This window comes from Alosa pseudoharengus, unplaced genomic scaffold (genome assembly GCF_046254945.1).
Source record: "Alosa pseudoharengus isolate Yale_2024_CS ecotype anadromous, Long Island Sound unplaced genomic scaffold, YU_APseudo_1.1 YU_APseudo_1.1_scf_18, whole genome shotgun sequence".
Classification (NCBI taxonomy): Eukaryota; Metazoa; Chordata; class Actinopteri; order Clupeiformes; family Clupeidae; genus Alosa; species Alosa pseudoharengus.
This window is the reverse complement of record NW_027468650.1, coordinates 19618944-19635674: the sequence shown is the minus strand read 5'-3', so window position 1 is coordinate 19635674 and position 16731 is coordinate 19618944. Positions and strand designations below refer to the sequence as shown.

The following is a 16731-nucleotide window of genomic DNA, read 5'->3' as shown; positions in this document are numbered from 1 at the left end:
TCGAACCAGGAAAATCTGTGTATCTGTTATGATACATTTGAAGAGATGCAAACAATTAATCATGTGTGGTTTGTGTATTGAAATAGGTTGCCTGTTATGTGGCCAACCAGAATAACCCACACTTTTCTTAGAAAGCCCAAGAGACCAAGTCCCCTCTGTTGCTGTCTGTGTGTGTCTCTAATTAGGTCAAACCAGCTCTTCCTAACAGGATTAGAGTAAGGAAGGTGACTGGACCACAAGACACAAACAAGAAATTATATTATGTGTCCCAAACATGCACCACATTCCGTGGCAATCTAAGTCGGAGTGGCATCTGAGTGAAAAGTAAAAGCTATTATGCGATGCTGCCTGTAGATATGACCTTCCTGTATGACTCTGCTGTCACTTCCTGTGTCAAAACCGTGTCGGTCTCTATAAAGTTCTTTGTGGTCTTGCATTGAGCTGAGTGGCCATTTTTAGAACTACTCGTCACTCGTCGACACGCTGATGTGCTAAGAGAATAGCGCCTGTTTCATGCCTTATTTGCACCTTAAGACATGGCATGGTATGTACAAACAGACCGCAGAGACAGAGTGAAAATGCATTTTGCCAGGCACAGGAAAGCTGTCAGACTGTGCTCGTCTTATTCATGCATATGCATTATGGGAAATGGGAAGGTCGAGGAAATAGTGGGAGTACAGTATAGTGCAAAAACAAGAGAGATCGATTACGTTTTCTGCAGTGAAAAATGTCCGCCGTGTAAAACCAGATGTAATCCAGACAGAATCCATTCTGTTGCATTAGTTAAAGTACATTGTCATAAAAAATCAATAAAAATAATTGTGTTAAGATGTTTCACTGAATGTGGTACTTGTGAATGTGGTGTGTGTGTGTGAGTGTGTGTGTGTGTGTGTGTTTGTGTGTGTGTGTCTGTGTGTTTGTGTGTGTGCTCCATCAGATTAGAGAGATCAAGTGGGCAGATGTTGGTGGTTGGACGGGTCAGGGAGGCTCTCTGTTGGGAACAAAGCGGTAGGTGAAATGACCCCAGTGACAGTCTTCACTCAGACTTCACTGTAGGCTACTTATCATGTTAACCTTCACTAGTATGTGGTAGACCTGTGCTTTACAGGCGTCAGCTGATCTCCATGCATTCTTACTGCGCCTATCAAAATGTTTTATATGATGGACAGCTATGGCCATGTCAGTCTTGACATCTGAGCATTTCCTAAAATACAAGTGTTGCTGGTGTATGCCTTCAGGTGTTGAAGCCTATGTATGTGTCTTTGTTTTAGGACACTTCCTGCTAAACATGTTGACAAAATTGCAGAACAGATACGGCAACACAACATCAATGCATTGCTTGTCATTGGTGGATTTGAGGTATGACTTAATTCTTAATGTGTTAATAGTTTGCAATGTGAAAAATCTATCTTTATTTTTCCCCTAGTAGGATTAATATGTTAACATAATTTTCGAACTTCACAAATGTGTGTTCATTCAGTGAAGACCAAAGACCTTTATATAACTGTTGTTACTGTGCTATTGTAAAATTGATTGAAATGTTTAACTAACCTGGCCCATCCTTATCCTTCAGTCTGTTCCTTGCAATTGCAGATTACACCTTATGAATTCATTCACATTGATATACTTGAGATAATATAGACCGTTATCCATGCCCTATATGAAGTAATTACAATGATCGTATAATATATGCAGTAATTACAACCATTTGATAGAATTTTCTACAATAAACTTTTGTGATTCTTTATTTGATAAAGATATAATCTATTTTGGCCCTTTGACTTTTTAATGCAGAGAGATGGTAATTGCTCTCACAAATGATCCTTTTACTTCAGCAAAGCCATCATAAATATCAATTACAGATTGTGCTTGTTAATCTCTCATAACTAGATTGTGTTAAAGCCCCAATGACATCATACAAATGAGCTCACATAGACACATAATTCAAGTTATTTTCCCCCAGTAAAACTGACATGTAGAAATGAATTCAGCTGCTTTTTTCTTTTCCTTTAGTCATTTCATGCTTTTGCTGTAAAAGGCTCATCTCTTCTATTCTCTCTTTCTTTTCCTATTCTCTTCCTTCTCTCTGTGTGCTTGTCTGTCTGAGAGTTATGTGGTTCTAAGTTCACCTGTTTATTATTTGTTTGTCTCATGTTTGAGATTATACTATATGTCCCATGTGTTTGTTATGTCATATCTGTCACTGTCCATCCAGTATGTGTGTGTGTGTGTGTGTGCATGTGTGTGTTTTATAGTTAGAGAACACTGCATTTGTCTCTCTCCTTGTACATGCATATATATATATATATATTTGTACCATGTATTTATGATATTTAACGCATATATGTTTGTGTATACAGTATATATATATGTAGATATATGTATTTATGTTAGTGTGTGTGTGTGTTCGGAGTGGTACCTGTCTGTCCTCTCGCTGCCCGCTGTAAAAGCCTTTGGCTCCTCCCCTCGGCGCATCAGTCCTTCACTCCTTTCTCCTAGCAACCCCCAGTCTCCACTTTGCCCACTTCCACTACCTCCTCACCCTTGGCAGTGCCAGTCTAAATGCCCGGCTCTGCCATGCCCACAGGCCTACCTGGGACTGTTGGAATTGTTAGCCGCCCGTGGGAAATATGACGAGTTCTGTGTGCCCATGGTCATGGTGCCCGCCACAGTCTCCAACAATATACCGGGCTCAGAATTCAGCATTGGTGCAGATACTGCGCTGAACGCCATCACTGACGTAAGTCGGGCTGGCTGGCTCTGAACCTGGCAGCCAATCGTATCGTCTCATCTAGAGAGGGGCGGGGCACTGCCACTGAACAGCCACCCCCTCTCTCCTTTCAGTTCCCCTCTTTACCAGCAGCCAGCCAATTAAACTAGCCAGCAGCAACGTAATCAAAGTAGGCACATCTGGGTTCAAGTTCACCTGAAGAGCACAACTGAAACCCTCAATCAAAAATTTGACTTAACCTGTCTTGATAATATGCAACTAATATGTCACTCACCAATTTCCAACTCATATAAAGTTAGTCATTGAACACTGCCACGCATGATGCTGAGCAGTTTTTCTGTACCCGATTTTAATTAACTACTTAACCATAGCAGTGAGTGTTGAGCTGGACTGAACCCTTGTTAGCTGTTGTGGCGAGGCCTGGTAAAGCTTGGGGGGAGCTCAGGTAAGTGTTTGGTGATGACATGGAAAGGGCATGCTGTGCTGTCGGCTGTGTCTGTGCCTGCCATGTTACTCAGCCTAATAACCTCCTTCCCTCCAACCACTGACCACCCACCCCCTCATCCACCTTCAATCCCATCAGCACATTATGCTAACGGACACCAACAAGTGTCAAGCAGGTTTTTAGCAAACACGTGTAGTAGTTGGTGCTGATATAAAATTCCCTTACATCACACTTCCATTGAGTAAGGTCACCACAGTCTCATAGTCTCAGATTCACAGCTTTGTCTGATTACACAGACAACTGTGCCAGTATTTAGAATCTGACTGTGAGGCTCACTAACAACAGCAACAGTGCTGACATGTCAGTCAGCCCGATTAGATTAGAACGTCTAACATGATTCACCTCTAACAACATGTGTTAACCCACTAAAGAAGTCAGAAAAAGGTTTTCACAAAAATAACTTGTGATGATTTGTGGTAAACTGGACCTTGCATATTTGACCATAAAGATTTTGGAAAGGGATGGTGGGAAAAGCTAATACCAGTGTATGTGTACAAACCAAATGAGGAAGGAAGAGCATTGTGTGAGCCACCAGTAGTGAGTGGAGGATTAGGAGGTCGCTAAAGAGGTCAGTTAGGAAGCATAGGTGTCCCACTGATCATCCTCATATGCAGATAAGCAGTTCTGTCCCCACTTCACCCCACCACCACCACCAATTCCCAGTGTCCCAGATCCCCATCATACTGCATTGGACCCGCTGGGTGTGCTGCCAAGCTGCTGCCACTGCCAGTGCCAGTGCGTCATGCTCTCTGCTCACCGTCCACAAATTCCTTATAGACATGGTAAAATGTGTGTGTGCGTGCTTGCGCGTGCGTACGTGTGTGATTCCTAAGACCATCCATCCCCCTGTACTTCCTCTCATAGCCCCTTCTCACCCCACCACCATCGGCTCACCAACCCACCCCCACCCCACCCCCGCACTAGTGGGGAGCCATGATTGTGATCAGCGGGCGAGCGGCAGGACTCCGGGTGCTCTCTGTCTCTGCCAACACACACTCTCCTCTCGTCCCCTCCCCTCCACCACCACCACTGCCCACCACAGCTGCTCTAACTGAAGTGTGTATGTTTGTGTGTTTGTCCGTGCATCTGTGTGTGTGTGTGTGTGTGTGTGTGCCTTGCTGGTGTCGTGCTCTGGCTGTAGGCTATAGAGTGTTTGACGCAGCTCTTTGAGGCTCGTTCCAAGTTTGAGGAGTTTTGCATCCCCATGTGTATGCTGCCTGCCACCATAAGTAACAATGTGCCGGGCACCGACCTTAGTATCGGGGCCGACACTGCCCTCAATGCCATCGTGGAGGTAAGCCGCCCGTGCCTTTCCCAGCTTGCACAATACTTCTACTGTAATTTTATTTTAATGGAGATTGTTTTAGTTTTATACATTTTATGTCACCTTGCATTTTGTACTTGGAGATTATGAACTTTATTATTTTAGTTTTGATCTTGTGTTGGTTATGAATGCTTGATTTTGAAGTGTTGTGTCTGAGTGCAGTGCTGCACGTTGTCGAGTGGCATTTTGTCTGAGGATTGCCCAATGCCGTCACTAGGTCTTCCAGTGTTTATTCACGGCCAAAATCTTAAATAGTTAATAATTTCGCAAGTACAGAAGCATATCTGTAATGGTGTGCAATGTCTTTGTTTGCTCATGAATTTAAGATAAGATTAAGAATGTAGGTAATATGGGTAGTGAATTTAGTGCTTAATCAAGAATGGTATTGTTCGGGACAGCAGTATTGTGGATTAGCAAATAATCAGAGCTGAAAATGTGGCCTTGCAGGCCCTACATACCAGATACCAGAATGAATAGAAAAAGTGAGAGTGAGATGTCTGCTTGTTTTTGCAGCTATTGTTAGCTTTCTCCTGGCCATGCAGAGAGACAGAAAGAGCCAGTGTTGGGTAATCACTGTTATGAAACATGAAGCATTCCAGAGGAGTGCAAGCTAAGTTCACAAGGCTAAAACTGTGTGTGTGTGTCTGTATCTGTGTGTGTGCGTGTGTCTGTTTCTGTGTGTGTGGATGTACACTTGTGTATGCAGACGTGTGATCGTATCAAGCAGTCGGCCAGTGGTACCAAACGGCGCGTCTTCATCATTGAGACGATGGGTGGCTACTGTGGCTACCTGGCCACAGTGGGGGGACTGGCAGCAGGAGCTGATGCAGCTTATATCTATGAGGAGCCTTTTGACATCAGAGAGCTACAGGTAGAGTGCACTGAGTGTGTCTACAATCTCTCTCTCTCTCTCTCTCTCTCTCTCTCTTTCCTTCTTTCTTTCTTTCTTTCTCTCTCTTTCTCTCATACTCTTGCAATTGCTGTCAGCATCATATAATCATCATCAGATGTGATAAGAAAATGTACAGCATAAGAAGCTTTCAACAGTGCCCTCTACTGGTCATGTTCTGATGGAACAATGGTGGTGTTTCAGGCTAATGTAGAGCACTTGACTGACAAAATGAAGACCAGCATTCAGAGAGGACTGGTGCTGAGGTAAGGTTTTTGTTTTATCACACTTTTTCACACATTTTGTTTTTTATAGGGAAAGGCCAAAGATAATGTGTGATTGATCACTTATCTAATCACTGATCTTTTACTGTTTTTTATTCTGTTTGCATGTCTTTTATTGTTTTTACACTGTTTTTATATGTCCTGTAATGATTATTTATTGTATTTATTGTGTGCACCCAGTGGAGTAGCTCTCCTAATTTTGTTGTATTGTAAAGTAGAATGACAATAAAGGCATTCAATTCAATTCAATCATATTTTTGCTCCTCTGCAGGAATGAAAACTGTAATGACAACTACACCACAGACTTCATCTACCAGCTCTACTCAGAGGAAGGCAAGGGAGTGTTTGACTGCAGGAAGAATGTCCTTGGACACATGCAACAGGTTAAAACACATGGACACTATGTGACATACAGACGTTCACACACACACACACACACACACAAAGAGAGAGAGAAAGAGAGAGAAGAGAGAGTGAGAGAGGTATCATAATTTTACATTGCTTTCACAGATCACCTCCATGAGCAGTTACCACAGTAACTACCCCTGAACCACATTTATATTAGAGAGAGTAACTCAATAGAAATAGACACAGCCGTGAGATTGATTGAGTAGTGGATTATGTATAATGTAACTTTTTGGTCTCCTCTTTTTCATTCAGTATTAGTACCTGCAGTACCTGTCAATGAGTTAGTCATAGGTATAGTGAGTAGCTAAGTTTGCGTCTGAACGCCTACAGAGTTGCTTGACAAGACTGGCTGCTAGCGTTATTTATTTAGGCTATTATTTTCAAGGGGTATGCTAGCTCATACCTCTGGGTTGCTTTGCGTTGAGGTTATATTTCAGACTTGACAAACTCCTATGGTACAGAAAATCCTTACTGCAGAAATTGCAGAGAACGATGCTCCTGTCAACAGTTCCATGTGGGCATTATTTAAACATAAATGTTCCATTCACTGGACCAAGCAATGCTTTCTTGTCTGCCTCCTTCAGTCACTACAGTCACTGTGGCTAGAACTGCACTGGGTCAAAGGTCACTATGGAATGTGATTAATCAGCATTCATTTTTTAACACATTTTTTCTGTGATTAATAGAAATGTGTTATTTTGACAGCCCTAGTTTAAATCCTTGGAGGTTTAAGTGACTGGAGGAAATCAGTCTACTCAAATCTTCATGTGCAACAATCCAAAGCCATTTCATATGCTTGGCATTCACCACTGAGTAATTGCATGGGACTGTCTGCCATTGTAGTACAGTGGGTCATGGTTAAGTGAGGCCAATGAAACAGTCTGGACTAACAAGGACATTCCAGCAGTGAATAACAAACCTTTCTGTCCGCTCACTAAAGGGAGGTGCACCATCTCCATTCGACCGCAACTTTGGGACCAAGATATCTGCCAAGGCCATGCAGTGGATCACCAAGAAGCTGCAGGAGACGTACAGGCAAGGTACAAGGACCCTTTCACTTCTACAGCAGTAGGACAAATGAACAAACAAAAATAAGTGCTAAAAGACATCAAGAGATTGGTTGTGTAAAGTGTTTAGACATGTACTGTAATGTGTACTTTACTGCCGTGTGTGTGTGTGTGTGTGTGTGTGTTTATTTGTGTTTTTTTGTTTGTTTGTGCATGTATCAGACCATAGCTATGCATTCAAAAAAGCTTGCAAAAAGTGTTGCAACTAATCATGTAAATTGTATGTACAGTGTTGATTTTGCTGTTAAAGACTTTTTCTGTCTCTGCTTTTATATTATTGCTATACTTTGGGATGACAGATGAAGGTAACTAATTTCAGCATTTACTTGGCTTTCTTAAAACATCGATCATTTGCATTCCCCCAAATAAAATTAACTGTAGTGATGAAATGTAATTACTAAGTTAAAGATGACAGTCTATTGATCTGGATACAGTAAACAATCACTTAAATGCAATCCCGAACATTGCATACAGAGAAATTGCACTGTATGTGAATGCAATTGACAGTTAAGATGCAGTTAATTTTATGGGGCCTACTCAGTATTACAGGTAGCATATCATTCATATTATTCTAGTGAGAGTCTTTGTAGAGGGTATTTTTTAACTCATTATTAACTGTGCTAACCTTTCATTCACTCATGTAGAAGACAGCAGTAATAATATATGTTTAAATGTTAAGTGTTTGTAAGATTTGTATGATTACAATATATCACTCACTGATTTATGTACTATTTTTTATCAAATGTCTTTGTCTGTGTGTGTGTGTGTGTGGTGTGTCTGTGTGTGTGTGTCTGTGTGTGTGTGTGTGTGTGTGTGTGCCCTCATCCAGGGAGAGTGTTTGCCAACACCGAGGACTCGTGCTGTTTGCTGGGCATGCGGCGGCGTGCACTCATCTTCCAGCCCGTGGTGCAGCTCAAGGATGAGACGGACTCTGTGTAAGGCACCCGCCACTCGCTCCTCCAGAGCCACACAGCTCACAAAAACCTGCTTATCTAACTACATCTTTTCACTCCCACCTGAAGTATGCCTATCTCTCTTATTACACATTCACTGGGTCGAAACATTGTTATTTGCAATGTCACAGTGATTTATTAAGCAATAACAGGATTTGTTTGCTCTTTGTGAAGCAAGAATCCATGACTGTGGCTAGCTTAACTACTTGCTGCAGGTGTACACATACTAAAATATGCCAAGAATATTACAAGAACATTCCAGATTTTTATCAAGCCTGTCTGCTGAATGCTAAAAACTACTGATTGTCTAGAACACAACAAGAATATCCATTCTCAATTCATTCAACACTCATCAATGGGAACTAATGTGAAAAGCTGGAATTAACTAAAAAATCTTTATGGTAAAAAGCATTTCTGAATTGAGCTCCAAAAGAATCCCCTCAATGACAGAAAAAGATTGGAAAAGATTATAATCATTGTTTGCTCCTCAGACTGATATTGATGTTCATGTCACAACAGTCAAAAAGCCATGTACTTATTGGTTTCTAATACGTTTTCAGTAAATCTCCTGCATCAGATATTTGTTACTGTTTTACTAAGTGACATTGCATTGGTCCAGTATTGCACGGCTGTCCTCACGGTTTTCTCTCTCCTCTCCTGTGCAGCCATCGGATCCCTAAAGAGCAGTGGTGGCTGAAGCTGCGGCCACTCATGAAGATCCTGGCCAAGTACAAGACCAGCTACGACGTCTCCGACTCAGGCCAGCTGGAGCATGTGGTCCGCAACCGACCCAAAGATCTGGACGCCTCTACCCTCTGAGCCCGCCTGCACTGCAGGGGTCAGAGTTCACTGGTCGGAGGGCAGAAGGAGGAGGAGGGCGGCGAGTTTGCCATGAGGCAGACGATGTGTTCGATTAGTGTACCGTAACCCAACTCTTGTCATTTTGTCACCTTGTAAAATGTCAACCCCTCTTGTTTCGTCAACATTTATTGTAGGCGAATGCTAGTGGCCAGTCTTAGGTGAGTCGAGTGTTATTTTTTGCGCTTATTGTCTGTTCTCCCATCCTGCTGCCATGGAAATGACACATACATATATATGTCAAATCCATAAACTGCACTTTCTCGTAAGAGGATAGATGATAGTTCCACCTGTCTGGAATTGAAGTTCACCATATTTAACTGTTCCTATGAGATTGATGCCATGCTTTCCCATACAAAAGCACAGTTCGATGTGTGAAAGTGTTTCATCATCTTAAAAAAAGATAAACGTTGAGTCGTTTGTTTCCTTGAATAATAAATCATGTGCACATGACTGAATGACTGTCTGTTATTTTTAATGGACTCCTCGACTTATTCTATGGTGGTCATATAAGCAGCAAGGCCAGATCACATAATGCAAGAAAGTTCAAACACTAGTTTTAGTCCTTAGCTGCACATTATCTCAGCATGGGATCATGTAAAGCAGAGTTGTTACAAATCATGAAGCATTCTACATCTGGGAGTCCATAAATAAAATGTCATGGAAAACCCTGTACTGTCACATAATCAGTGGTAATCTCCTAGAACTGTCAGTAGAGGGCACTACAGCACTGTTGTGGCATATAACTGGGCTGTGCGACATGCAGTCGAATTCGACTGTCCATGTAGGGACGCTGTCAAAAATGGCCTCAGCTCCTCATTCTTATATTTATTACAGATATGGATGTAGAAATGTGTGAATGTGTCTGTGTGTGTATCATCTTCCCTGCATATGTGTGTGTACATATATATTGTAGGACATCTAAAGTTTTAATTATAAAGGTGTATTCTGTCATTCTGAAAGGGGATTTCAATTTCCCTGGGGTCCAGTCAGATGTGGGTGTGTATCTCAGTGGGCCTGTGTGTATAATTGGACTGCTATTTCACACCTAAATGGATTTTCTTAACAATCCGTCCTGAGTCCTGAGCAGTTTGGTGAATGTCTGCTTTCTTTCTGTGTGTGTGTGTGCAGGTGGGTGGACTTGCTTAAGCCAACACACTCTCTTGTAAGCAGAAAAGAGAAATGCGACAAAGTACCCTTTTCCATTGTCACCGTGAGGCGGATCAGAATTAATGACCAGTAAGCAATGCGTTAGTAAGAATTAGATACTGCTCTTTCTCTCTCTCTCTCTCTCACTCTCTCTCTCTCTCTCTCTTTCTCTCTGTCTTTCTGTCTGCACTCAAGGCTCAAGGTGTTTGCCTTCAGCCTGCTTCCCAAAGCACAAAATTAGCAAACCCAATCATTTGCTTTGATTTAAGAATACAGAATGAGCCTGTGGGGGTCATATGCACGCATAGGTAATCAATAGCAATTACCATTTCATTTCTTTCTTTCTTTCTTTCTCTCTTTCTCTCCCCCTCTCCCTCTCTCTCAATCTCATGTACAACTCTAATCTCAGTGGACTTATTAAACGCCTTTAAATGATGGACAACTGGTTACATCAAAGTGTGTGTGTTAGGTATGTTGTTTATACGTGTGTGTGTGTGTGTGTGTGTGTCTGTGTGTGTGTGTTAGTGTGTGTGTGTGTGTGTGTGTGTGTTTACCTCCACACCTCATACCCATTCAGCATGTCACTCCCTCCAAAACGTGGTCCCCAATTACATGTCAGGGCTAAGCCATGCAAATGACCCAGCAAATAGCCTATTTAGATTAAACAGACTTTCATTTCAGGAGCCTCTCAGGGAATGCTTCGCCAGGCAGATTTTAGTCCCTGATTCTTAACACACGTGGCATGGTGAGTGTGATGTATGATACTGGATGAAATTCCAATGTTGTAAACAGAAAAATACCCGCAGTGGCTAAAATAGATTACTTGAAAGCCACTGCGATAACAATAGTAACGAGAGCCAATAAATCTCGGACTGTGTTATTAAAAAAGCAATATTTCGCTTTTCAATATATGCTGTGAGTGAGTGTGTGTGTGTTTGACATATAGACCAGGATGAATATTTATGAAGGAATAAATCCATGCAAAAATAAACGAGAGTAATAAGTTTGAGCGAGTGCTGTTCGAAAGAAAAACAGCCGGTAGTCACGCAAACTCCAATCCAGGCTGATTTCCCTTCTACTTGGCTTGGAGACAAATTGAACATGTGTAGAGCAGTGACTCCATTAACTGTAACATTGGGTAAAGACAAGGTATTGACTGACCAGCACCCACCATAAGCAGGTTTAAGGAAGCACAAGTGAGGCACTGCCATGAGAAACAGTGGGGGGAAATGAAGCCAGGTGTCTCGATGCACATCTTACTTCATCTGCATATTGTAAGGAGAGAGTTGCCTTGTATTACTGCTGCATATTAAGTTTTCTGGCCACCCTTCCTTTTAGTTTGTGATTGACTTAACCCCCTTTTACCTGCCCACAAAGACCAGGAGGCAAGGCCAGAGGACATGATGGTAAATTAATCTTACAGTGCAATACTCCCCACAGGTCTACCATTAGAGCAATTTTGATTTTTATTCTTGTGGAAAGGGAAATGTATCCCTTATTTTAATATTTGCGATTTTCCCTAAAAGATAGTGGACAGTGGATGCATCTCTGAATCTCCAAAAATGAGCATATAAGTGCTTTTCTGAGGCCATCTTTTTTGAAGCTGACTGAATATCCTGAAATATTTTCACTGAAACAACAGCTTTACAAGTATAGATGGTGAAATCAACAATATGTGTAAGGCTTTCAACAAATAGAATAGAAATAAAATATTTTCATTGATTCTGAGTATAAAAAGCAGTGTAGAAATATAGGACTTTTATTTCATTCTGTTAACAGGAACCTCACCAACATCTCTATGGCTGTCAAAGCCGTATGATTTCTTCCAAGAACTTGGGGTATCGGCCACTTGTCAAATGGATTGCTTTTATACTCATTTAATGAAAAAGGCTGCCAACATCCATTGCTGTTGTATGGAGAAGAGCTAGCTGGACATCGTCCTTTTGACACACACACACACGCACACACACACAAACACGGACACGCACACACACACACACACACACATACACACACACACACACACACACACACACACACACACACACTTACATACACACACACACAATACCACTTTGACAGGAGAGGATGATGACCAGCCTTTCACCTGTAGCTTAACTGTCCCCTTAAGATAAAGTGCTGAATGGAACATATTCACTTGTGAAATTGAATTCCTTTTAGATCCATCGTCCCAAGTTTGTGTCACTGGCAACATCCGGACATCAGTATATGTGACATTTCTTACCACCAGACATAATAATATTGACCCAAGTCAAGCTTGTAATCCTTGTGCCTTCTTGGCAACTGCCCTTTGGTAGCGTCACACAAACGACAGAGCAAGAAAAATGGTCACTGGGATTACTGTCTTCCATTTTGTTTTGATTCATGCATTACAACTCTGACATTTTCAAAGACAGTCTCATCTCCACTCCACTTCCCCCCCTCTCCTTCCCAAACTAGAGTGGATGAGAAATAGGCCTGGACATTATTTTTTTCTCTCTCTTTCTTGTTGCGCTTTCATCTTTGGGGAGGGATGGAGTTCCCTGCTGTGGTGTTGCCGGAGAGGAACTTGCTGCAGTCTGCTACTGGCAGAAGCAGGAGGAAGCTGCGGCACTGGAGAATCTGACATTAATTTGACAGAGTGCTGGCTAACATGGCAAGTCCCTGGCAGTTCATAAGAATAACATTAGCCCTGTATTAGCATGCACGGCTGCAGACTGCAGCAGATGCCAAGCCCTTTCTTGAAGGGGGAGTGTGTGTGTGTGTGTGTGTGGGTGTGTAGGATGGGTGCATGGGTTTGGGAGATGTGTGTCTCTGTGTCAGGCGGTTCAGGGCATCTGTCAGTGCATTGACACTGTTTCCGGAATGGACATAGCTTTGAGTGATGAACCAGACGGGGACAAGAAAATCGTCATTCCACCCACACTTTGCAACTTCTGCAGCGCAAGACCATGGCCTGTTTGCCTTTGCCTCTGTGCTTTGTTGTAAAGATGCATTCTTTGTATGATTTGCTCTGCAGTCACAGGCAGATTCATGTGTCAGATTTATGACATCATAACACACATAAGCGCTTCGTGCACACACATGCTCGGGGACAACATGTGACTTTTGTGCCCTTGTGAATAGTGATTATGAGTGCAAGTGCATTCACAACAACAAAGAACAACAGCAACACAACACAGGAAGTGATAGGGGGGATGGTTTTGGCGTGTTGGCGCTTACATGACTTGAAGCACGACCGGCTGCGACCCAGCCAAAGACCATTATGGATCCCCATTAACACTAATCAAAAACCACTTTACTTGATAAGGACCCCGGGGTCGCCCAGCAGCAGGTCAACACATCCTTCTCGTGCTTGTTATTGACCCTCAACAAACAAGGTGCCAGTAATGCCCCACAGTTATCAGGCTAATGTGACGATGCTAGATGAGTAGGAGGATGGATGGCTGGATGTGTGTGCGTGGGGGGCTGAGGGTGGTGGGGCGTTCTAATAATTACCAACTGATGCACCCGCCCTCACTTTCAAATGATCTTCCCATGTAGCGGTTGGGTTATCTGCCTTTAAAGACCCCTGTGACCAATCCCTCAGACTGCGTGGCTCCACATCGACTCATGAAAAATGTAATTATGCTGATGCGCCTCGGCGAGACGGCGGGAGAGAGAGCCATCGCTGCTGTCAACGACATGTGGCGGCCACCGTGTGGGATTCTGTCCCCGTGGAGATGTTATGTGTGACCTACATGAAGTGTCTCCTTGCCAGGGGTGTCAGGACAGCGGGGGACATTGGTGCAACATCCTAAGAGACGCAAGGCAACATGTAGATTACTGTACGGTATGGTATGGTAACAATGGAGTTGTCGCATAGTTACAGTGTCAGAAGTCTTCAAGTGTAGATGTTGCTGCAAGAAATAATAATGATACAACTATTAATAAATGTGTAGAAGATGCCAAACTTATCACAGATTTAAAAGGAGTAGAGGAAGTTACACAAGTAGAGGAATGCGGTAAAGACTGAAACATGACTTAACAGATCATTGTTTAGGTATGTTGCAAAGGCCATATTCATGTGTAGGCACACACATTCCGTTATCCTATCTCTTTCATTATATGTCTTTCATGTTGCAACATGGAGCACACAATCAGGAGGTACAGTTTGATTGACACCCTGGGGCATGGTACAGCCTTAAGTGAGATATCATTGACACGAGCAACAAAAGACTCACTGCACTCAACACAAAGACAGAGACTGAGAGGTATGTGTGGAATGAGAGCATGTGTCGGGTTCAATGCACAATGTAGGTCTGAAGTTATTTTTAAATGACAAAGATGCCAACGCTATGGCTTTGCTAAGAAGACTATGCTGAAGAACATATGCACATACACTACATAGACAAAGGTATTGGGATGCCTGCCAGTACACCCACAGGAACTTGACATCCCTATCTAAATCTATTGGTATTGGAGTTGGCCCCCTCTTTGTAGCTGCAACAGCTTCCACTCATTTGAAAAGGATTTCAAAATGTTAGAGTGTCTGTGATTTTTTGTTTTTGCCCAGTCATTCTAAAGAGTATAAGTCTGGCCTTAATATTGGATAAGAAGGCCTGGGTCATAATCTCTCCTCTATCCTTTATCCCAATGGTGTTTAATTGTATAAAGAAACCTGCTCTCTGTGGGTCAGTTCTTCTACACCAAACTCGCCCACTGATGTCTGAATGGACCTTGCTTTGTGAACTGGGGTACAGTCATGCTGGAACCAAAAAGGGCTTCCCGGAACTGTTCCAAAAAAGTATATAAAGAAACATATAATTGTCCACATTGTCTTGGTCTACAAAAGCACTAAGTTCCCTTGACTAACCCAACCCCTAAGCAACAACCCTTATTACATTATGTCTCCACCAGCATGACAATGCACAGTGCACAAATCAAGGTCTATATATACATGCTCAAGTGATTTTGGCATGGAAGAACTTGACTGTCACAGAGAGAACAGGGTTCTCTACATCATGAAACGCCTTTGAAATGAACTAGAACAGGCATTGCGAGCCAGGCGTTCTTAATCAACATCAGTGCCTCACAAATATTCCACAGTTTTAAAATATTGTGGAAATCCTTCCCAAAAGAGCGGAAGCTGTTACTTCTTCAAAGTGGGGACAAACTCCTTAAAATTAATACCTGTGTATTTAGAATGTGGTGACATTGACTTTTCTGTGGATGTAATGGCAGTCATAGCAATACTTTTGTCTATATAGTCTACAGATATTTTTTTTTCTATTTAAAGCCATTGGCAAAAAATACAGAACATATTACATTGCAGAGCATTTCTGTCTAAAATTGATTTAACTGATTGAATATGCATTTCCACTAAATTCTTTGTATGTGCAAAACAGTACTAAGTATTCCTAAAGCAGCAAAAAGTGAACGATATTGAGCACACTGCAGAATCAGTTCTTTCCCCACAAACGCCCTTCTGGCCATGGCTGATACTTAAAGGGCATACTGTTGCTCTACACCACCCCAGCATCCTTAAATGAAATTAGGAATTCAGGGTTTGATGCAAAGCCCGATCATGAAGGCATATTTGAACATTCAAAGAGAGCATTCCCAAAATTAATTTCATCTCCCGGGTTCATGCATATTTAATACACACTGCTAGAATATCACAGGGTAATATAATCTCAGCGTGTGTCGGGGGTGGGGGTGGTGAGGAGAGGAGAGACATCGAGAAGGGGAGAAAAGAGGGATTGTGAACGTTGTCATGAGCAATAATTCTCATCCCTGCTCGGAAACCAGATCACCAGGATGCTTTTTTGACGGACGCGTAAAGATTCACCCATGCTCAGGTCACACGCGCAGGGGCTGTGCCCTGCTAATGTAGAGGGCCAGTGAGACTGACACATATGCGATTCAAGGGAGGCCGACGCACTGGTGAGAAAGTGACATTAATAGAGAAGCCTGGTGGACCTGGTCCCAGGAGTCTCTCCCTGCAGGCATGTAAACAGTATAGCTCTCTCTCTCTCTCTCTCTCTCTCACACACACACAAACACATTCTGACATAAAGCATCGCACACATAAACACATTCTCACATAAAGCATCAAACACACACCAACATATTCTCACATTAAGCATCACACACACACACAAACACATTCTCACATAAAGCTAGGTCTCACAGCAGCATGCTGTACATCTCCACACGGCAGCATCCCCACATATCAGGCTGCGTGTCTGCTGTGCTTCTGGCAATGCACTCGATGCACTCTATTGTGCTAAAGTGAGAAGCTAGTGTACAGTACTCCGCCAGTCTCCGAGTGCATTGGCTTATTGTGTTGGACACTCTGATTGGGTATTCACCAGGCGTGTGAAAAAATGAGGCATGAAACAGCGTTGTCATGCTGAACAGAATTTTAATTACAGGCTGGGGCTGAGACTGCAGTCCAATAAGGGTAGAATAACAGCAAAAAGCCTCTCCAAAGACAACCTTGTGCCATTAGCTATATGATAGAGAGAGAGAGGAGGAGGAGGAGAAGGGCGGGGGGGGGTGGGGGGGGGGGGGGGCGGGCT

At 42.7% G+C, this 16731-nt stretch overlaps 1 protein-coding gene across 5 annotated transcripts in view; it reads left to right on the top strand.

Moving 5' to 3' along the window:
- pfkpa (phosphofructokinase, platelet a) overlaps positions 1-9472 on the top strand; it is a 23707-nt gene extending 14235 nt beyond the window's left edge. For 2 of the 5 annotated variants that reach the window (XM_076290439.1, XM_076290438.1), the window contains exons 14-22: positions 938-1008; positions 1272-1359; positions 4378-4530; positions 5267-5431; positions 5654-5715; positions 6005-6116; positions 7082-7181; positions 8038-8143; positions 8827-9472. In XM_076290439.1, the coding sequence (XP_076146554.1) occupies positions 938-1008; positions 1272-1359; positions 4378-4530; positions 5267-5431; positions 5654-5715; positions 6005-6116; positions 7082-7181; positions 8038-8143; positions 8827-8980 (1011 nt within the window). In that variant the 3' untranslated portion in view covers positions 8981-9472. Of the gene's footprint in view, positions 1-937; positions 1009-1271; positions 1360-2587; positions 2741-4377; positions 4531-5266; positions 5432-5653; positions 5716-6004; positions 6117-7081; positions 7182-8037; positions 8144-8826 lie in introns of all 5 variants that reach the window. The other 3 variants (XM_076290442.1, XM_076290440.1, XM_076290441.1) reach the window with 3 other exon arrangements.
- The last annotated feature ends 7259 nt before the right edge of the window (positions 9473-16731 follow it).